The following is a 17,892-nucleotide window of genomic DNA, read 5'->3' on the forward strand; positions in this document are numbered from 1 at the left end:
AAATCTCCCCAGTCCGGAATCTACTACGACGTGGACTACGCCCCGACCGGCGCGGAACAGCAGCTGTACGGCATCACGAGCAGCCTGGCCGGCGGCGCAACGCCGATCCCGACCTCGAAGGCCCAGCAGAGCAACATACCAATGAGCACGTACACGTCCAGCGGCCGGCCCCCGGTCCAGACGACGTACTACAAGTGAGGGGAAGTGAGGCAGCAAAAAGAATAACAAGTCGCAAGTGTTCATCAGAAGAAGAAGAAAAGTGAAAAAATGGACTGAATAATTTATTGCAAAAAGAAAGAAAAAAATTATTAACATGAATCTCACAAACGGAAAGAGATCGATTTCTTTACTGTCGAGAAAAAAAAGGAAAAAATAATCTATTGTAAAAAGAAAGATAAAACAACAAACATTCCTCTAATGCGTTTTAGTTTTATACGTTGTTGTTGTATAATCACTAAAAATCAACTGAATTTCGGCAAGAAACAAAATTATGAGATTTTTTAAAAAGGAAAATCAGATGTGAATTGAAAACTAGTGCAAAAGAAGTTAAAAAATAACTATTGCATCAAACAGAGTGTCAGTGTGAACAATTAGAAGATATAAATAAAAGTGAAGAAGAGAAGCAAGAAAATGTCTAAAAAATGACAAAACTGAAAAAGGAAGAATATAAATAAAGAATTTCCCCTGAAATTGTATACTAGTAGTGAACGTGCTTTTTTCCTTAGCGAATAGTGATCGATCAAGATATTGAAGCAAGTATTAATAAATAAAAGTTTAAGACTCGTGTTGAAAATGTAAAAAGATGCCCGGTTTAAAAATTGATTTTGTTGTTAAGAAGAATATCACATCCTGTTCACAAATGTTTTCGGTGTTTATTCTTATTTAAAATATTTTTGGATTGCCTAACCATAGACCTCACCGTTCCAAACCTTCGAACGCCGGATTTTGAGAAGGAATCTTGCATAGAGATCGCCAAGGCCATCAAAATTTGATTTCATATTCTCAAAAAAAACTCAAATATTAAACTGTGTTTTTATGAAAATATGTTATTAAACCTTAATGTTCAGAAAAGTAAATCAATAGAAATTTTAAAATGCAATCAAAAAATAAAGGAAATTTTATGCTTTATTTTGTTATTTTGTTATTTTGTTATTTTGTTATTTTGTTATTTTGTTATTTTGTTATTTTGTTATTTTGTTATTTTGTTATTTTGTTATTTTGTTATTTTGTTATTTTGTTATTTTGTTATTTTGTTATTTTGTTATTTTGTTATTTTGTTATTTTGTTATTTTGTTATTTTGTTATTTTGTTATTTTGTTATTTTGTTATTTTGTTATTTTGTTATTTTGTTATTTTGTTATTTTGTTATTTTGTTATTTTGTTATTTTGTTATTTTGTTATTTTGTTATTTTGTTATTTTGTTATTTTGTTATTTTGTTATTTTGTTATTTTGTTATTTTGTTATTTTGTTATTTTGTTATTTTGTTATTTTGTTATTTTGTTATTTTGTTATTTTGTTATTTTGTTATTTTGTTATTTTGTTATTTTGTTATTTTGTTATTTTGTTATTTTGTTATTTTGTTATTTTGTTATTTTGTTATTTTGTTATTTTGTTATTTTGTTATTTTGTTATTTTGTTATTTTGTTATTTTGTTATTTTGTTATTTTGTTATTTTGTTATTTTGTTATTTTGTTATTTTGTTATTTTGTTATTTTGTTATTTTGTTATTTTGTTATTTTGTTATTTTGTTATTTTGTTATTTTGTTATTTTGTTATTTTGTTATTTTGTTATTTTGTTATTTTGTTATTTTGTTATTTTGTTATTTTGTTATTTTGTTATTTTGTTATTTTGTTATTTTGTTATTTTGTTATTTTGTTATTTTGTTATTTTGTTATTTTGTTATTTTGTTATTTTGTTATTTTGTTATTTTGTTATTTTGTTATTTTGTTATTTTGTTATTTTGTTATTTTGTTATTTTGTTATTTTGTTATTTTGTTATTTTGTTATTTTGTTATTTTGTTATTTTGTTATTTTGTTATTTTGTTATTTTGTTATTTTGTTATTTTGTTATTTTGTTATTTTGTTATTTTGTTATTTTGTTATTTTGTTATTTTGTTATTTTGTTATTTTGTTATTTTGTTATTTTGTTATTTTGTTATTTTGTTATTTTGTTATTTTGTTATTTTGTTATTTTGTTATTTTGTTATTTTGTTATTTTGTTATTTTGTTATTTTGTTATTTTGTTATTTTGTTATTTTGTTATTTTGTTATTTTGTTATTTTGTTATTTTGTTATTTTGTTATTTTGTTATTTTGTTATTTTGTTATTTTGTTATTTTGTTATTTTGTTATTTTGTTATTTTGTTATTTTGTTATTTTGTTATTTTGTTATTTTGTTATTTTGTTATTTTGTTATAGTTTTTTAGTTTTTTAATTTTTTAGTTTTTTAGTTTTTTAGTTTTTTAGTTTTTTAGTTTTTAGTTTTTAGTTTTTAGTTTTTAGTTTTTAGTTTTTTAGTTTTTAGTTTTTAGTTTTTAGTTTTTAGTTTTTAGTTTTTAGTTTTTAGTTTTTAGTTTTTAGTTTTTAGTTTTTAGTTTTTAGTTTTTAGTTTTTAGTTTTTAGTTTTTTAGTTTTTAGTTTTTAGTTTTTAGTTTTTAGTTTTTAGTTTTTAGTTTTTAGTTTTTAGTTTTTAGTTTTTAGTTTTTAGTTTTTAGTTTTTAGTTTTTAGTTTTTAGTTTTTTAGTTTTTTAGTTTTTTAGTTTTTTAGTTTTTTAGTTTTTTAGTTTTTTAGTTTTTTAGTTTTTTAGTTTTTTAGTTTTTTAGTTTTTTAGTTTTTTAGTTTTTTGAGTTTTTTTTTGTTTTTGAATTTTTAAGTTTTTTTATTTAGTCTTAAGTTTTTAGTGTATAAAAATCATGTGGTTTTCAGTATATCTGAAATTTAATCGAAAAAACGAAAGGTCAGCAGCAACTAATTCTATACCACTATTTGTGGTAACTGACTCTATTACCGCAGTAACACACACAAGACTGGTTTACTTTTCCCATCGCACATACAGATATGGTCTGTTATCGGCGAAGTTGCTAGCCTGCTGCTAGAGTATTGGTTGCGTTTGAAACCGCGTTGAGCTCATTTCTGTCTTAAGTTCATTAATTCGTATTTTATTGTATTTTTTTTAAATTTGAGCCTCCCATGGAAATATTTTTTTAAACACTTTTGAAAGTTTAGAACGAGGTTTAATAGTTATTTTTTTTTTGTTATTTACAACGCTGCAATCTTTTAATAATAATAATACATAAGTACAATAAAAACAAGTAATAAAAGAAATTGAGAAGAAAAAAAGAAAAAGAAACAAAAACAAATGAAAGAATACTAAAGTAAACAAATAGAAAGAAATAAATTAAAAAATATAACAAAAAGTTCAAGTTCATAAACAAAAAAAATCAAAAAGAAGTAGAAACATAAAATGAAAAAACAACATGGAAAAAATGGTATTATAAAAAGGTTAATCTTTCGCATCACAACAGTTGTCTAAATGTACAAATGAGACACTCTTTCAACCACAACCGGGTTTGTTTTCTCTATCCCCAAAATCCGGCCCACTCCTCTCATTGCGGTCGTTTTTGTATGTCACTGTCACAGCCAGTCGTCCCGAACCGGTCAGTCATCGACGGACCGTGGCCAGCGCTGGACCTGCCTCTTATCTCGTGTTGCATTTACCAACTTCCAGTAACCGCCTAGACTTATCAAGTGTTTGTGTGATAAACGACCCGCAAAAGTGTTCACAAAATGGCCAGCGAACTTCCAACAGTTCTGAAGACCCTCTTCAGGTAATTTAATTCCTTTCTTTGAAAATTGTTCCCCAAATTGACCTAGTTCTTTCCCCGGGGCAGCCACATCGACGCCAACAAGGCCAAATACATCGCGGCCCTGGCGGAGACGGTGGCCATCAAGTCGGTGTCCGCTTGGCCCGAGTCCCGGCCGGAGATCTTCCGCATGGTCAACTGGGTCGCGGATCGGCTCCGTACGCTTGGGGCCACCATCGAGCTGGCGGACGTCGGCAAGCAAACGCTGCCGGACGGCCGTGTCATCGATCTGCCCAACGTCATCCTGGGAACGCTCGGCAATGTAAGTTTGTTATCATTTTTTTGAGGGGGGATTATACCGATATGGCATACTTTGATTGATAGGGCTATTGAAACGCGATTCGAGTGGATTATGGACTCATCAGATACAATGGGAACAAGTGAATCTTAGCAACCCTCGAAGAATTTTTAAAGTTTCGAATTGTCACTATCGCAAATTCAAGGCCTACTTATCTGCATCTGTGGCAAATGGTTAATGGACCATGAAAACCGCATATTTTGACGTTATCACAAAATAAAGTCTGCGGCTTAAGTCACGTTGATATAGAAATATGAGAAAGTCAGACATTGTTCATTCATTGAGTCATTCAGTCTGTTTACGACCGGGGGCTTGCAATTTGATGCGCACTTACTACCGACGTGTGTGTAACAAAGTGTACGACCAGCATAACTTCGTTCAAGTGCAAGGTTTCTGTGTCAAATTTCAATTGGACACAACGAACAAGTTTTGGAAATGCGACACTTTGGTCCCTGCTTTTGTTTGCACTTTTAATCAGCTGATAGCTTATGCAAAGCGAACAACAAATCATTTTGTTTAATTTACAGCTGCTTGGACAAAGTTTTGTTTGGACTGCGATATGCCACCACCGTTCGTCCGAGTCTCTCGATCGTGTCTCTTTGGGGCGTCATCATACGGGGCCAGTCGCGGGTTCAGTGATCTCGCGTTCGCGCGAAATTTTGGCTTGCACTTTTGTCGCATGTGTTTGTTTGGCTTGCTTGCTTGAGTGGGTGCATTTAAGAGCCGCGAAGAAAGTGTGCAGAAAAATGCGTTTTATTCAGTTTTGATAAAATGACGATGGGAGCGTGACTCTTCTTGTACATTCATTGGTTTATATAATTTTTAATAATTAATTAATAAACATGATTTTTTTCAATAACTTTGCTCAATGTACCTATTATCCAAGTATTATCATCATCGATTTTGTGTTTTTTGTCTGGAATGCGAAGCCTTTGAAAATTATCTATTTACTTTCGATTTTTTTTTTGTTCACTTTTCAATTCGTTTAGATCACTTAACAATAAAGTTAAAGTATCTTTTGGGTAAAAGATTTAAATAGCGTAACATTTTTTTTTTAGTAAGTCATTTTAAAGATTTGGCCCGCAAGCTTTACAAACGGGCCGCCATTTAAAAACTTTGCACTGCTTGCCCTGCTCTTAAACTTTTTTATGAGTTTGGAATGAAAAAAAGAATGACTGATTTTAATTTATCGGCAATCAAATCCAAACTTTTCTCGTTTTAAATGAAAAAAAACAACTCAAAAATCTTTTTAAAGATGTGAAAAAATATTGAAATTGTAAAATTATAAAATATATTCAAATAGGCCATTTCAAATATGGAGCCTTACATTTCTAAAGTGGCAGTTTACATAAGGTGTGAGAGGGATACACTCTTGTTTACAATAGTTATGTGCCCTTATGAAATGGAAGTCACGATACATTATAGATTTTTCTCTTCAAAAACATCGCAAAATAGTAGTTTATGCAACAAGTTGCAAAAAGAGGATTTTTTCAGCACGAGTCGTACATTTATCCAACGAGGTTCACCGAGTTGGATAAATACGAAGAGTGCTGAAAAATCAAGTTTTGCAACGAGTTCCATACAACATTTTTTGCAATTCCAAAAAATACACAATGAGTGAAATTTTATGTAAAATTTGCATGTATTTTGTCAATAAATCGTTTAAAGAAAAAAAATGTTGAAAAGTGTTACTTTTCGAAACAAGTGCTGAAAAGTTTAACTTTTCAGCACCCATTTGAGTGCTGAAAAGTAGAACTTTTCAGCATTTATTTTGAAAAGTGTTGCTATTCGATTCTGTTATTTTTGGTACAGAAAAGTAGGCTATTTCGACGTTCAAGAATGACAGGAAAAGTAAGTAGTTTCACGACGGAATTGCAAAAAATAATATTTAACTGGATAAACGGATTGATAACTGGATTTTTTATTAAAACAAAAAAAAACTGACAAATCAATTAATAAATCAACATTGATTATTTTAAATTAAATGTCAAAATTCAAAAAAACTTCAATAGAAAGTTTTTTTTTGCATGAACTTATCGATATTTTCGTTTTTTTCTGAAAAATATAGTTATAAAATTTTAAACTAAGTTATTTTGAACTTTTTGGTATTCCCTTTTCTTTTCCTATTCATACCAATAAACAAAAAAAGATTTTTTGTCAATGTTTCAAATAAACCATAAAATCTCATGTATTTTAAAGGTAATTCTTTAGATTTTTTTTTTTTTGATTGTTCTATTTTACTCTTATTGTAAGAAATTAATTCCATGCCTCAAGTACACCAAAAATTCGGAGTCGAGAGAATCGTTTCGTTTTCTGGTATCGTATGGTATCGTATCGTTATCTGTAGATAGGACCGTTTGAAAAATTAATCGAGATTTCCCGTTATTTTTACAGTAGTTGTTCGGTAACTGGGCGTTGTTTAACTGGGCTGCTTTTTAACTGGGCGCTCGATAACTGGGCCGTAGCCCAGTTAAAAAGCAGACAAACGTCAAAAAACCAAAACAAACCGAAATGACCGAGGGGTTAATGGATGCAAAAGCATGTTCAATAAATAATAAAAACTTTTTTCAAACTTTTATTTCATTTCAAGTCACAATTTAAGACATATGAAAAGTAAACATCGTAAATAAATTTGATTAACTTTTATTTTTATATTTCATCAGAAAAATATTATGCATCGGTGTTCCCCTCGTTATTTTTCGTTCAGCCCAGTTAGCGAGCAGCATTCGGTGACTGGGCTACGTTCTCAGCCCAGTTACCGAACAAATACTGTATTTGACTTCTTATCACTAAAAATTAATTTCAAAAACACGAATTTTTGTTGTTTTTTTTTATTTGTTGTCCCAAACATGGTATTTTGAATTTAAAAAATGTGATTTTTGAAAAAAAAATCTAAAGCACTGTCAAACACAATTTTGAAAATCATTTTTTACACCGATTTCAAGCTAGGTGATTTTTTTTTCAAAGACTGTAAATCTAGAGTTATTACTTTTTTTTTTTTGAAAAGGTCCTATAGTGCCAGCCTATAGTGTTTTATATGTTTATTGGACCTTTTATAAAACTCTAGAAATGTTTTTTTGCAACAAAAATATGTTTGGGAAAATTACTGATTCATATTTCAAGGAAACTTCTTTTTCCGTTTGTAAAAAATTAACTTATGAAATTTTCTGCTCTTTTCAACAAATTATTTTTTTAAAATTTAAAAATATTTTGGCTGGAATGGAAAGGATTTTTTGGCATTGAGAATTAGATCAAAAGTTTCCGAGATATCGTCATTTAAAAATTAGGGCTAATTAGATGAAATTCAGACAAACTGATTATTTAAAAAAAAATTACACTTTAGGAGACTGTAATCTCACCAAAAAAGTTAACATAAAATTGTTGGACATTTTTCCAGCTCTCCGAAAAAAAAAATAGGCGCTTTTTACCTCTTCTTCTTTTTTTGTTTCAATCGAAGCAAAGTTATCAATATAATAGTTTTTTTTTTTTTCTATGTAAAATACAGTAAAAAAAACATACACACACAAATTATAAGTTTAAAAATGAAATGCTCAAATTGTTGTTAATTTGCCATTTGGTTTCAGAGCAAATACACATTCTGATTTTTTTTAAATATTTTTTAATGTTTTTGATAAAGATATACATTTTTTAGCACAAAACCTGTTTAATTTAACCCAAGAACTGTAAAATTTGACAGGCTGATTAAAATTGTAGTTTTTTTTGTCTTATTTGAGCTCAGTAACCCAAAAGTATAGTTAACAAAAGGTCAAGGGTATTATACTCAAACCCCGATGGTTTGACACCAACTGTTGTCAAACGAATGGGGTCACAGTTTGACACTCCTTTTACACGGAGTTCACACATACTATCAAACGTTTGATTTGATAGTGTTCGTAAGCTCCGTGTAAAAAGTGATAGTTCGTCTTTCACTTTGACCAACCAACGGGGTTCAAACTAAAAAAATGCCAAGCGAAAAAGTGACCAACCACCGGGGGTTGAGTGTATGTAACATACATGACCAGTTTGACAAAGAACAACGTTTTATAAAAATAAATCAAAAAATCTGTTGGGTCTGTCCAAAGACTCGATTTTTATCTATGCTTTCATTTGTGATAAGATAATAAACTGCTTGAAAATAATCAACATTTGATTTGTATGTTAGTTTTAAGAATGCTGACGTCCCCATAAAACCAATTGAGTGCATTTCAAAACAATGGATTATCTCAACGGCATGCATTCTTATCTTATCAGCTTCTGCTATGTGAATGTACTTTTGCTTTCTGTTGAACTTGAATCTAAAGCTTGCACTCTTGAGCTAACAATTCTTATCGATTGTTCAAATATGCTAAATTCTCTATTATGAAATAACATTGCAGGACCCCGCCAAGAAAACCGTCGTCCTGTACGGCCATCTGGACGTCCAACCGGCCCTGCTCGAGGACGGCTGGGACTCGGAACCGTTCGTGCTGACCGAGCGCGACGGCAAGCTGTACGGGCGCGGTGCCAGCGACGACAAGGGCCCGGTGCTCGGGTGGATCCACGCCATCGAGGCGTTCCAGGCGATCGGGGAGCCGGTGCCGGTGAATCTGAAGTTTGTGTTCGAGGGCATGGAGGAGAGCGGGAGTGAGGGATTGGACGAATTGCTGTTCAAGCGGAAGGATGACTTCTTGTCGGGGGTTGATTACGTCTGCATTTCGGACAACTACTGGCTGGGGACGGACAAGCCTTGTATTACGTATGGACTGCGGGGAATCTGCTACTTTGACGTGCAGGTTGGATGCGCTGGGAAGGATCTGCACAGTGGCGTGTTTGGAGGAACTGTTTATGAGGCCATGAACGACTTGGTTTATCTGCTGGGGACGCTGGCGGACAAGGAGGGTAAGATCTTGATTCCGAACGTGTACAAGGAGGTCGCTCCGCTGTTGCCGAATGAGCAGGAGATGTACGACGCGATCGACTTTGACGTGGATAGCTATCGGGACCAGTTGGGGGCGACCCAGCTGCAGCACAAGGAGGACAAAACGAAGATCCTGATGCACCGCTGGCGTCAACCGAGTCTGTCCATTCACGGTATTGAGGGTGCGTTCTATGAACCGGGACAGAAGACGGTCATTCCGAAGAAGGTCATCGGCAAGTTCTCGATTCGAATTGTGCCCGATCAAACGCCGGAACTGATTGAGAAGTACGTGAGCGATTACCTTACGGCCAAGTGGGCGGAACGTGGTTCACCGAACAGCTTCGCCGTGCGAATGGCCCATGGAGGCAAGCCCTGGACGGAGGACCCGAATCATCCGCATTACCAGGCGGCCCGTGATGCTACCAAGCACGTGTACAAAGTCGATCCGGACATGACGCGCGAGGGCGGTTCCATTCCGGTGACGTTGACGCTGCAGCAGACCACGGGCAAGAACGTGCTGCTGTTGCCGATGGGCGCCTCGGACGACGGAGCTCACTCGCAGAACGAGAAGATTGACGTCCGCAATTACATCGAGGGGGTGAGTAGAGTTAAATTTTGAAGGTTACTTAATTTTGATAATTGTTTCATTTGACAGACCAAACTGCTGGGAGCCTACCTGTACGAAGTGTCCAAGATCAACTGAAAGAATAATCTGCTGTGCGGTATAACCATCACGAAATACACATCACCTATTGTTCTAAACAACCACCCCCGGAAGTCATCACTCAATACTAAAAACACTCCGAAAGTATCCCTTCCAAGCACAATCTTTATTTAGGTTAGGAAATTGACCAACAACAACGACTACCGGAGAGAACAGAACATAAATGGAAAGAGGCCGTCCGTCTATGACCACGAATCGCCGTACTTGTTCTTCATCTGGGGCTGGCTCGGCTGTTGCGGCTGCTCGACCCTAGCTGCGCGTTCCGCTTCGCGCCTGATCTGCGGCTGCGTTTCCTCCGGAATCGGGGGCGCCCGGTACGGCGTCTGCTGCCGGCGGATGTAATCTTCCCGATTCTGGCGGCGCAACTCCTCGTACGACTTGGTCACCGGGGGACTCGGCGGAAGCTGGAGATCTTCGTCCAGCTGGCGGCTTGCTGGAAGGAGAAATGCAATGATCAGCGTCAGAAGATCGTTTTAGTGGATTGCGGACTGGATTTCGTTATGTATGATCCTCAACATCATGACACGGAAAGGGATTTGGAATAAGGAAAAATCTCCACGGTAACCCGCAAAAACTTACAATCAATCGTTGGCCGCTCGTTGTCGTCCAGTCCGGCGTACTGCGGCACGTGGACGTCCAGGTTGAAGTCCCGCCGGTAGTGATCCCCGGTGATGGTATCGCTCGGCGTGGTCGGTCCAAACGGAGACAGCATGCTGCCGGCGCCGAGGCTCTGATCGGGAAGTCTAGAAAAAAAGTTCTTTGAACACCCTACCAAATCTTCACCAAAGATCTACAAACGTACAATCGCTCGACGCCCGCCGTGCCGCCCTGGCGCCGCTGCCGGATGATGTCGGCGAGGCGCGAGTTGGGCAGCCGCATGATCTTGTCGGCACATTTGCTCTGGTAGCTCAGCTTGCCCAGGAAGTACCCGAACGTGACCCCGATGAAGACCTTCGGACCCGCGCCGAAGCGAGCACCGGCCTGGAATGAAAGCGGGGAGAATCTTCTGTTAACGATTTGTTCAGTCAAAGCTGTATGAATGGTTGACCTGTTTGTACCTTAAAATCTACCAACACGCTAGATGATCTGCGCTCGTAACCACCAGTATCGACCCGACTAGCTAATGTATGGCTCCAACACTTCCCACGACCGTTACGTTTGAGCGTTATTCTAGGATATTTACGTTTAATAGTTTGCTTGTTCTTCCGCGAGGCTAACCAATAACAACGACAATGCACGGGAAATAGAGATTCATCACAGTTTGTAGTAGTAAATTTGGCAAAGTGACGGTCGTCGTGACGTTATTGCTCGTCCGGGGTCGGCTGGTGCTCGCGGACGTACTCCTTCGGGAAGAATCCCACCTTTTCGAGCGTTTTGCCGCGCCACCAGCCCTTGCTGTCGCCCTCCTTGCCGATGATTACGACGTGACAGCCCTGCTTCAGCGGTAACTGGTTCGACTCGGTAGGGGAAAAGTCGTACAGCGCCGTGGCGATGACCTCCTTGTACGGCCACTGCAGCGTCTGGTTAAGTCCGGCAAAGTTCTCGCCCAAATCGTTCCGCTCGTAGAACGACACCAGCTCGACGATCGTCTTAAAGTGTCTCCGCGTTGATAAATAGTACAGAACCATTAAATTGTCCTGCTTTTTGTATATCTTCATGTGCTTTATAACCTTACTATCTGTTTTCAAACTTAACGCATAAATCGTCTCGTACGAGTTCGATGCACCTTGTGGACGGACCCGTAGCAGATACGTGCCACTTTTCTTCTTCTCCAGCTTGTGCGTTGCAGCGTCCCGATCCATCGAGCCCACAAACCAATTGAACTCCGACAGCAACCGATCGCAGACCGGCGGAGGCGACTGATTCTGTTTGCACCTCCCGGTCGACGAAATGCACCCCTTGTGGACAATTATCTCGCAGCACTTGCACCGATATCCCTGGTGGATCTTGCCCTTCAGAAACTTGGAACAGTGCCGGCAAACCACCGGAGTCTCAAAGGTACACACGTAGAACATGTGGTCCGTGTTGCGGCACCCGATCGGATCCAACATCTCCATCGCAATGTCAAATGCCCGCTTCCACTTGTCACGCTCCTCCTCCGTTTTCATGTACAGTGTAAATGCCGTCGATTGCGTCTTCCGTGCCAGCAGTAGCGAGTATTTCAGCCTTCCGTCCCGGCCCAACGTCCGCCTGGAATGACATATCTCGACCCGGTAGTCCTGCAGGTTGTGCGCCTCCCGGAACACGTACTGCCCTTCCCCAATTTTGGTATTCGAGTTCTTCACCAAGATCATAACCTTCTCAAACACGAACGCGTACCGATGCTTGGTCTTCTGATCTTCGTGCGCTTTGATGTTCAGCTCTCCGTCCAGCAGTAGCCGCCCGTACTGCTCCAGATTGTTTCCACTGGGTAAATTCAGATCTAAAATACTTTCCTTAACCTTCTGTATAACGACTAGATGCTCGGAATCTCGTTTGACTTCGTTGGAATATTGTGCAACATCCACCATGGCCTCTTTGGCCCGCTCAAGGCCACGGAAATCTTCATGTGACGGATTCGTTTCCTGGACTAGCTTGTCCAGCAGCAAATGATACTTCAGAATTCGTTGCATTGGCACAGAGAGAATGTCACGCAGCTGCAGTCGCCCGCCGCTGTGCTCTTTTTGGCATTGGTTAACGACCTGTTCAATGTTGCTGGTCTTTTTGCACACATCCCGCAGCGCATCCGTTGCGTTGGTCATGCTGGAACAATAATCACCATAGATTAGGAACGGTTCCCGGAACTCCAGAAACACACTGCTCAGCTTTATCTTGGCGTCCGTCGCCGTTGCCTCGCGCAGCTTGCTCAGGAACGTCTCGTGAATGTCACACAACTCTCGTATGCACGGGAATATAACACGTATCACATCTTTCTGCAACACCCTCTCCAGCGGTTGCATAAACTTATACTTTAGCGCCATTAAAGCCTCTAAATAGTTTGTCTCGGTATCCACCAGCTCTTTTATAACAAAGTCACGCTGCTCGTAGCTGATGATCGACGAGTGCTGATTCCGGGTAATTTGTATAGAACACAAATCCTGATACACCTCCTCCACCTTGGAATCGTGCTCGTCGTGGCCAGCACACGTCATGTGATTCACCGTTGCGACGTGCAAATCCTTGTAAATATCCTCATCTGAGCTACTCTTGTCGGTTTGTGACACTTCAAAGTTGAAACCAGGAATGTTGGTGAGAGTTTGAGCCTTCCGACACTGGGACAGCTTCGAGAGCGTTACCAGAACGCGGTGAAAGTTGGACAGGTCGTACAGCATCGTCGGCTCGAACAAGTCCGAATCCTTTAGGCCGAAGCTTGACTTACATATCTCCAAAAATAATTTTATATTCTGTACGCACAAAAAGTGTGCCATCTGGGGTTTGCGGTTAAAGTCCCGCATATCGAACGACTGCGGATCCAGAAAGTTGAGCAGATTGCAGAGCAGCACTCCGTCGCGCAGGATGGCAGCCAGCGTTTTGATCTCCGACTCCGGCTGGTTTGCGATGTGATCCGCCGGAATGATGCCGCACCGGGTCAGCCAGGCCGCGCACTCGCGCCACAGTTCGTCCATTAGCGCCATTGTTTGCTGAATTTGAATAGTTTGTGAAGAAATTTGTGCGAAACTCGCCACGTAAGCCAATTCGAAGAAAACGGTCCACCGGAATTCGCTCCCAGGTCACGTACGATGCACCACCTTTGGAGCGCCTGTTGCGTTTTGCGTCTTTTATGTTCTCGCCAGAATCAGCTGGCCCTAATCGCGCGCACCAGGTGACAGGTCTCACCACCACAAACAAACGCCTACTCTGCCTACTCGCGTGTGGGTGTGGGAGCGAGCGAGACAGCAGCTCGAATGTTTATCTCACTGCTGCTCAGCTGTTCTCTCGCACGGGCTCGACTGGAGGAGGTGGGCCGCCATCTTTGTTCTGCGCTCCAACACTGCGAGAAAAAAAAGAGTGCCCTGCGGATGTTGGCAATTTGGCCTTGGCCGCCAACTTTGGGACCGTTGTTTTTTACTTTGCAGAGCGGACGCGGCACGAAAACGGCGCGAAAGTGACGGTTGTGCGTTCGGCCGGAAGTTGCGACACTTTTGGCGCCTTTGGCGGGCGATAACGACGGGTAAAAAGCTTTTTTCTCCACAGGAAACTTGAAAGGGCGATTGATTGAGAGTGAAAATGAGCTGACAGTGACGGGTGTGTGCAGGAAAATGTCTGCCGTCCTCCAGCCAGAGGGTGTGCAACGGAATGTCAAACGTGTGTGGCAGTGACAGGTTGGGTGCGACGACGAGGGGTACGATTGGATTTGAATAAATATCGTAAATATCATTCTTGCCTAAATAATTTTTTCCTTTTCAAAAGCCGAGAAAATTTTCCATATTTTTTTCATTTATTCAGTTTGATTGATCAGACTCAGCTTCTGAGATAGTTTTTTTCAAGGTTTTATCAACTATTCCAAAAAAGACTATAATTATTGTTCCGAATTTCAATGAAAAAAGTAAACAGATGGAGAATTAAGATTCACCTTAAATAAAATTATTTCAGGAATTAAAAAAATCAAGACTTTGATAATTGTATACTTGTATTCATTACTCTACACAACTTGATTTCCTTAAAAGTTTGACCAGATTTTTTTACTGCGTTAAAAAATCAACCCTATCTGCTGGGGCTGGACAACAAGTTTCCGCAGAGGATCACAACAGAGGCTTTCAAAACCATGATTATATTTACAAACTCAAAAACTCAAAAATATTTAAATTTATGAATCGCCATTAGAGTATCAGAAATTCCTAATGTACCAATTAAAAAAAATAAAAATTCATGCATTCATAAAATTAAAATTTAAGTAATCAACAATACATACTAAAATTTGAATTCAATGGAACATGGACATTTAAAAACAAAACCAAATCAGCCTTTAGGCTAAGTACGTAGATATACGTATCGTAGATCCCTAAGAAAAGTTGGCAGTTCGGTTTGAGCGCCTTGTATGGTACGCTTGAGATTGTTGGGAGTATTATAAAATCTCAAACTTGTAAATTTACAAAACTTTCAATTCTCATATTCTTGTATTCCTTAATTCCTAAATTCTTAATTTTTTTAATCAAAAATAACATTAAATTAAATTTAAAGAAACATTAAATTCCCATATTCTTAAATTTTTATATTTCTAACATCTTAAATTCCTCAATTCTTAAATTATTAATTTCTCTATATTTTTTAATTTAAATGCCACTATCTCATTCTACAAAAAACGTTACTAAATCCACCTTTAGGTGGTTGGTGCCTTCCTCAGATTCATAAAGTCAATACATTCAGTAAAAATAGAAACATTCCCCCTTAACATGTTTAAAAAATCAACTTTATTACTCATTTCTTTTGATAAAGTTCGCAGACCTTCAATATTTCTAGCTCATCGGCAAGATCTGATAAAATATCTAATATATCTATCCAACGATAGTTCGCATGGAAGATTCAGACAATATATCTATCACAATGTCTGAAATCTGGCCTCCAAAAATTGTATAAATAACACTTAAGTGCTAATAACTTGTGATAGGGTGGTCAGATCTTCGATGTTTTATGCTCATTTGAAAGGTCTTCTTAATACCTTTCTAAAAATGTATAACATGATAAGTTTTCTTGCAAAAACCACCATTTTTACAATCTTCCGGACATACGCCAATACGTTTTTTTAGCATAAATTTTGAAGTACTTAACTAAACTTGCTGATTTTAAGACCTATGGGACCCAGACGGATCGAATAAGACTAATACGTTCAAAATCCGTTAATCCAGTCCGAAGAAAATCGAGTGACAATTTTTTTGTCCACCCACCTACACACATCCACACCAAGATCCACACAGACATTTGCTCAGAACATGACTCTGAGTCTATATGTATACGTGAAAGTGGGTCTACGAGGTCAAATCAATAAATTCATTTTTCGAGTGATTTTATAGCCTTTCCTCAGTAAGGTGAGGAAGGCAAAACAAGAAAAAAAAATTCATTATTGGATTAGAAATTTTTGCGAAGACTTCGGAAAATACAGTACGAACTGCTTAAAACTGTTCGTTCAATTTTTGAGTTTTTAGAATCTCAGTTTTTTTTAATCATTTTTAATATCACTGAATTTTATGTTTGAAGCATATTATTGAATGTTTAAATTTTCAATATTGTAAACATCTATTTTTTTTAAATTACAGATTTTGAACATTTGAATTTCAAAATCATAGAATTTAGATTTTTTGAATATTTGAATACATGATTTTCAAATTTAAGAATTAAGAATTGTTTAATTTTGAACCTGCAAAATTTTAAATTTTGCTTTTGTTTTTAATTTTTGTTTTTTAAATTTTAGATTTTTTTATTTCTCAAAAAGAAATGTTTTTTTAATTTCTCAATATCAAAGAGATGTTTGTAAAAATGGATATTTATTTGTTTTTTTCTTGTTTCATATTTATGAAAAAAACTTCTGTGTTATTAACTTTTTTAAAATTCATGAATTTTTCTGCCATAAAAAATAATTTTTATTCCTAGATTCTGCGTTTTGAGATTCTGCATCATAAGGTTATTAGGAAATTTTAATAATATTTCATCGAATACAAAATTATTGATTCGTTTGCAATTTTGAGCGTTTTTTTAAGTTCCTTCCGTACCAGTATTTAAAAATTTCGAATTTGAGGTATTCTTAAAATTTGATTTTCACAAAATTAATTTTTTTTTTCAAAGATTTAAAAAATCAAAAATATATATTTCAAAAACATTTAAAACCAAATAACCTTAAAACAAAAAAATACCGCAATTGTTTTTTTAATAAGGTGTCAAAAATTTAGTTATAGAAATATTAAGAAAAAAACAAAAACTTTATATTACAAATTCTCAAAATATAAATTCTAAGAATTCAGCATAGTAAAAATAAGGATTTAGATCAAAACAAAAAAATCAAAATTCAAATCCAATAAAATTCCAAAAAGTACCTAGATCATAAAAAATTAATTTAAATTTAAATTTTGCATTTTTTTTTAATTCAGAAAATTAAAATGCATTTGAAAATTTCAAAATGTTGTTTTTTTTTTAATATTAATTTAACAATTTCAAAATTAAAAATCTGAAAATTCAAAAAAAGCCTTATTTATCAAATAAAAAAAAACAATCTAAAAAATTCATATTAAAAAATTAATAATGTATAACTAAAAACGAAAATTTTAAAAAATATCATAAAAATTTTGAAATTAAGAAATCAATAACTTGCAATCTTTTAGGTATTACAAATTTTGGACATCGTAAATACAAATATGTATTTTTTCCATAAGAAATATCGATGAGTTGAGTTGTGGCCGAGATCCAGCGAGTTGATGTTACAGTTCCGGTTTTTAAGAGCTTGGATGTTGGGATAATAAATAATACATAACTGGAGTTTTTTTTTTTTTTTTTGAAAAGGTCCAAAAAACCAAATTTTCAGTTTTTGCTTTTTGGGTGTTTATAAAACCGCCTTGAGTCAGGGGTATTAAAAATCACCCAAAAAGCAAAAAATGAAATTTTGGTTTATTGGACCTTTTCAAAAAAAAACTCCAGATAAAAATATTCACATTTCTGACGTAGTCCCACGTCAAAGAAAAAACATCAAAAACTAACTTCTCCCGTCGGAATTCCTACCTTCAAAAGACCCCGCTGGACGGCGTAGTACGTTCCCAACCCGAACACGGTTCCCAGGGGGAGCGACCGTTGGAAGAACGCCTCCCGGTTGCACTCCTGCAGCACCTTCAGCTCTTCCGGCGAAAATTGGTAGTTCTACAAGGGAAATAGAGGAAAAAATTTACTATTTGTTGAAGCCGCGCGAAAATCAACTCTTTACCAATGCATTTCGCTGCTGCTCTTGAAAGTTCGGCTGCTGGAACGGTTCCGTCCTGTCCATGGTTCAAATTTAAGCTAATTTCACTTTTTATCACTGAAAATTTACGCAAAATCACTCAAAAATTGCTCATGCTGGCGTAATAGTGTTTGTTGTTGTCCCGAAAATGCCGCAAATCTCAGCTGACTTTGACGTTTTCATGGGTTTTCGGTGAATCACCCCTCGC

The 17,892-nt window shown here is 36.6% G+C and overlaps 4 protein-coding genes across 8 annotated transcripts in view; 2 read left to right on the forward strand and 2 right to left on the reverse strand.

The window, feature by feature from the left end:
* The window catches only part of LOC6050946 (protein piccolo), a 55,161-nt gene extending 54,343 nt beyond the window's left edge, over nucleotides 1-818 (forward strand). For 4 of the 5 annotated variants that reach the window (XM_038263565.1, XM_038263568.1, XM_038263567.1 and 1 more), the window contains exon 7: nucleotides 13-818. In XM_038263565.1, the coding sequence (XP_038119493.1) occupies nucleotides 13-198 (186 nt within the window). In that variant the 3' untranslated portion in view covers nucleotides 199-818. The remainder of the gene's footprint in view (nucleotides 1-12) is intronic. The other variant, XM_038263566.1, reaches the window with a different exon arrangement.
* A 2,825-nt stretch (nucleotides 819-3,643) lies between these two features.
* On the forward strand, nucleotides 3,644-9,828 carry LOC6050945 (cytosolic non-specific dipeptidase). The gene is made up of 4 exons (XM_001867423.2): nucleotides 3,644-3,829; nucleotides 3,893-4,127; nucleotides 8,540-9,658; nucleotides 9,716-9,828. Exons 1-4 carry the CDS (start codon nucleotides 3,789-3,791, stop codon nucleotides 9,761-9,763), a joined length of 1,443 nt encoding a protein of 480 aa, XP_001867458.1. The 5' UTR covers nucleotides 3,644-3,788; the 3' UTR covers nucleotides 9,764-9,828.
* Nucleotides 9,829-9,869: 41 nt separating this feature from the next.
* Nucleotides 9,870-17,842, reverse strand: LOC6050944 (OCIA domain-containing protein 1). Its single transcript, XM_001867422.2, has 5 exons — nucleotides 17,670-17,842; nucleotides 17,471-17,605; nucleotides 10,587-10,765; nucleotides 10,364-10,527; nucleotides 9,870-10,217 (listed from the first exon to the last, which is right to left on the reverse strand). Exons 1-5 carry the CDS (start codon nucleotides 17,727-17,729, stop codon nucleotides 9,967-9,969), a joined length of 789 nt encoding a protein of 262 aa, XP_001867457.2. The 5' UTR covers nucleotides 17,730-17,842; the 3' UTR covers nucleotides 9,870-9,966.
* LOC119768798 (protein vav) lies at nucleotides 10,941-14,096 on the reverse strand. Its single transcript, XM_038260030.1, has one exon. The coding sequence runs from the start codon at nucleotides 13,396-13,398 to the stop codon at nucleotides 11,086-11,088; it is 2,313 nt and encodes a 770-aa protein (XP_038115958.1). The 5' UTR covers nucleotides 13,399-14,096; the 3' UTR covers nucleotides 10,941-11,085.
* Nucleotides 17,843-17,892: the final 50 nt, after the last annotated feature.

This window comes from Culex quinquefasciatus, chromosome 3, assembly GCF_015732765.1.
Source record: "Culex quinquefasciatus strain JHB chromosome 3, VPISU_Cqui_1.0_pri_paternal, whole genome shotgun sequence".
NCBI classification, from domain to species: domain Eukaryota; kingdom Metazoa; phylum Arthropoda; class Insecta; order Diptera; family Culicidae; genus Culex; species Culex quinquefasciatus.